The sequence below is a fragment of the Fundulus heteroclitus genome, chromosome 3 (assembly GCF_011125445.2).
Source record: "Fundulus heteroclitus isolate FHET01 chromosome 3, MU-UCD_Fhet_4.1, whole genome shotgun sequence".
In the NCBI taxonomy this organism is placed as follows: Eukaryota; Metazoa; Chordata; class Actinopteri; order Cyprinodontiformes; family Fundulidae; genus Fundulus; species Fundulus heteroclitus.
The window spans coordinates 27,752,563-27,756,136 of record NC_046363.1 but is presented as its reverse complement, the minus strand read 5'-3'; the positions used below and the strand labels follow the sequence as shown (position 1 = coordinate 27,756,136).

The 3,574-nt window shown below is 40.1% G+C and overlaps 1 protein-coding gene across 1 annotated transcript; it reads right to left on the bottom strand.

Annotated features, from left to right (window-relative positions):
• Positions 1-1,111: 1,111 nt before the first annotated feature.
• Positions 1,112-1,672, bottom strand: tmem238a (transmembrane protein 238a). The gene has a single exon (XM_036128284.1). The coding sequence runs from the start codon at positions 1,665-1,667 to the stop codon at positions 1,341-1,343; it is 327 nt and encodes a 108-aa protein (XP_035984177.1). The 5' UTR covers positions 1,668-1,672; the 3' UTR covers positions 1,112-1,340.
• Positions 1,673-3,574: the final 1,902 nt, after the last annotated feature.

Genomic DNA, 3,574 nt, shown 5'->3' with positions numbered 1-3,574 from the left:
CGTAAGAAGAAAAATGTATTTTCTTCAGAGATGTTATCTTTCTAAATGATGGAGAAATCTGGCTTGGCCTGCAGACATTGAATGACACCCTCCGCAAAGAGGGTAAGCCACATTAGGTCATGGTTAAACAATCTAGCTCTTTAGACTGCTGTATGCGAGCATAACGAGATAAAGTTTAGTAGAAGAAAAAATTAATGGGATAAGGTGCACAAACAGTGGGGATAACCAAACGCTTGAAAGGATTGTGACCCAGAGGCTGTTTTAAGAGTTTGAGGAGGAGAAAAAGGGATTGAAATCTTGCTCAGTGGTCTAAAGTCTCCTTCTCTGGTAAAAGGTCATTTTTAAATTTCCTTTGGATTTCAAGATCCCAGAGTCCAGGGGAAGAGAGGAGAGGAACTGAATCAAATTTCCTTGAGGAGCCGTGTGAAGTTTCCACAGTCGTGATCAAAGGGGGAGGTATCTCACTGGGTTTCATCCCAAGTCTGTTACAGGAATCGTCGTAGTGTGCTTCCCCCTGCCGACAAAGCTTTCTAGAGATTCTGTTTTCATTTGCCACCAGGACTGGTACCAGCCTGGTACCTGCCCGCACAGCCAAATGTACCGATACCAGCTTTAGTGGCCATGGTGTTACTGTGCTGGATTGTCCAGGAAACAGGCCTGACCTGAACCCCCATAGAGAATCTGCAGGGTTCTGAAGGTTGCATTCAAAGCAACCTGGGCTTCCATATTAGCCAAGCCAAAGGCTGATCACCTCTAAAAAGCCACACTACATCATCCAAGAGGAGCCCCAATTAAGCACTGAGTGCATATAATTTATAGTACCGTACATAGACCTACTTTTCATTTGGCAAACATTTTTATTGGTCTTTGGTAATATAAAATTTTTACTAAAAGCCAAACTCTGGGTTTTTATTATCTGTAAGCCATGAGTGACAAAATGAGCAGAAATAAATGCTTGAAATGTATTACTGTTACAATTGAATACATGTGAGGTTCACGTTTTGAACTGATTGACAGAAATTAGCTTATTAACTTATTGAGATGCCCTTGTATGAAAACTTAGTAAAGACAGCAATGAATGATTTATCAGGTAGCTGAGAAAACACACTGATTCATCGTAATAGTTTTATTCCATTTGCACGAGCTTGAGCAGAACAGACAGATTCTGTTTATCAAAAGCAAGATTTGCAAGTCCGTTTTTTTTGTTTGTTTGTTTGTGAGCCGGTTTCTTTTTATCAAAATCTGACAGAAAAGTAAAGTCCAACCATGCCCTTTTCTTCCGAGAAACTTGGGTCAACAAGAATTAAAACTAGGTCGTTTAACTGGGAGGCTTTGAGTTCTTAATGGGGACTGCTGCGTGTCCTGGGGAGCCGTATCTTGCGGCTGACGGAGCGGGCCAGTCGGTCCACAGCTGAACCCATGCCATGAAAGTCTTTTTGTAAATGCAGACCCTCGATGTTGCCACTGTACCAAAGCACCCAGCCGGCCATGGAAAACAGCACCAGCAACGCTCCGGAGTACACCAACAGATCCCCGAAGTCTTTGCCCTGGATCTCTAGGGAAGCGAAGACGCCTACCAGCAGGGACGTCACACCAAGGATGTCCATCACCACTGCGAATACCAGAGCAAGCTTACAGTGGGACAGCCCGTCATACTTCTCCCCCATGGTTGGGTCTGAAAGAGAAAGAACAACTTCTTTAGGGAACATGGTTGTGTGTTATTTTAGTTGCTCAAACTCATGGTCACAAACAAAATTGCTTATTCAATAAAAACGCCTGTTCCTATCCTGGGAACCCACTCAGCCCCAACACTTAGGTATCTCTGGTAAAGATTTGTATAAGACCCCAAAAAATCTGTAATTGCATTAAACTATATCTGTTGCTAAAAGCTGAGAGCAATTCAGCTTTTGATTTGATTACCTTTATTTAGCAAAGGAAAAACTGATTTCCCATTTAGGAAAAAAAATATTTATAGTAAAATCACTGGTGCCATGCTGATCCTCACCCCTGCTCTAAAAACCTTTTGGGACCCCTTGATCAAACCCAAAACAGAAACTGTTCTTTCAGTCCTCTTACAGCTTTATGGTTTATATCTGGGGAAGATGGCTTATGTTGAGCCCAGCGAACCATTTCTGTGTTGGATCTTATCCCTCTGAAGAAAGAGACTGTGATGGCCCAGTGTTAAGTTTTCATACAGAATAAACCAGATTTATTTTCTTTAAATCTCCTGGTATTTCAAATAGCCCATGATGCCATTCACTCCTGGCTCACAGGGGCTTCAGAAAGAGAAACAGGCCCACAGCATCATAGCAAATGTACTAAACAATGGGTGTGATGCAATTTTTCTACATATTCATCCCTTGTCTCAAGTCAGACCCACCTGCAGAGTTTACCATGGAATGACTTAGAATGAGGTAGGCGTGTGTAATTGTAAGTGCACAACTGTACAATACTAAAGCAATGGAAATCAAGCAAACTATGGCAGGAAAGACTATGATAAATACACATAATATAAAATGCACCCCAGTCACAAAAAAAGAGTAAGATTTAAAAACAATTAAATTAGGACAAAAGTTTGCTTACATTTTGATTCTGTTCAATTTAATTTTAGCTTGTCCATACAGAACAACTTCACAACAAAAGTCACCTGTGGGGGAAGGAAACCCTCTCAATAACACAATCAGAAGAGGAACCACAAAGAGAATCCCTTTTAACAAGTTGGATATAAAATAAATTACCTAAATACATTTATATATTTAAATATAAAAAAACAAACTCCAGGACATGTGTCGTTGTTCTGCACGTAGTTTTATATGTTTGATCAGGTCTTGCCGTCAAAACAGGTGCCACACCTGTCCCGGTATTCATCACGTTTCTTTTCTTTAAGGGAAACTTACAACAAAACCACGTTTGAAAGGATTAGATAGTTTTAAGGAAATATCAAGTATTTACCTGGTAGTAAAGCGGGCAGAGAAGCACTTTTGGGCCGATATCGTATGTTGTCAGCCCCTCGGTATCGTGTATGGAAGAAGCCACCTGCTGAAACATGACACCAGTCACCTGTTTAACCTGTCCTGCAGTTTTGCCCAACGACATCAAAAACAAAGGGGGCGGTTCCATTGGGTTCACTCTCTTTTTCTTTCTTTTTTTTTTTTAAATTGCCACATTACTTTCTTTAAACAGTTATAACAATTAGATATTTAGGTAAATTAATCAAAAATATTCAGTTATTTGCGATGATATGCCAGAAGTGAAAAACAATGGAAATGTTTGACACCGCTGAAGTTAGCCTCTGATTCGCGTCTTGACTAAAGGACTATTCTACGTTTCCCACTGGCTCTGAAAACATCTGGTTTGACACGAAAATATTGAGCATGGTAGGCATGAAAAAACGAGAAAACACGACATATTCATCTGTGGTTAAAACAAAACTGTAGAGAATTCCATTTAGTTCGATTTATAGTTCACGATTGCAATAATAAACAAAAACATGTTCTGGGGTCATATTTTCTAACAATGGTGAAGTTTCATCAGTGCACCTCAAAATGTGTCCTATATAGATTTGTTTATTCAC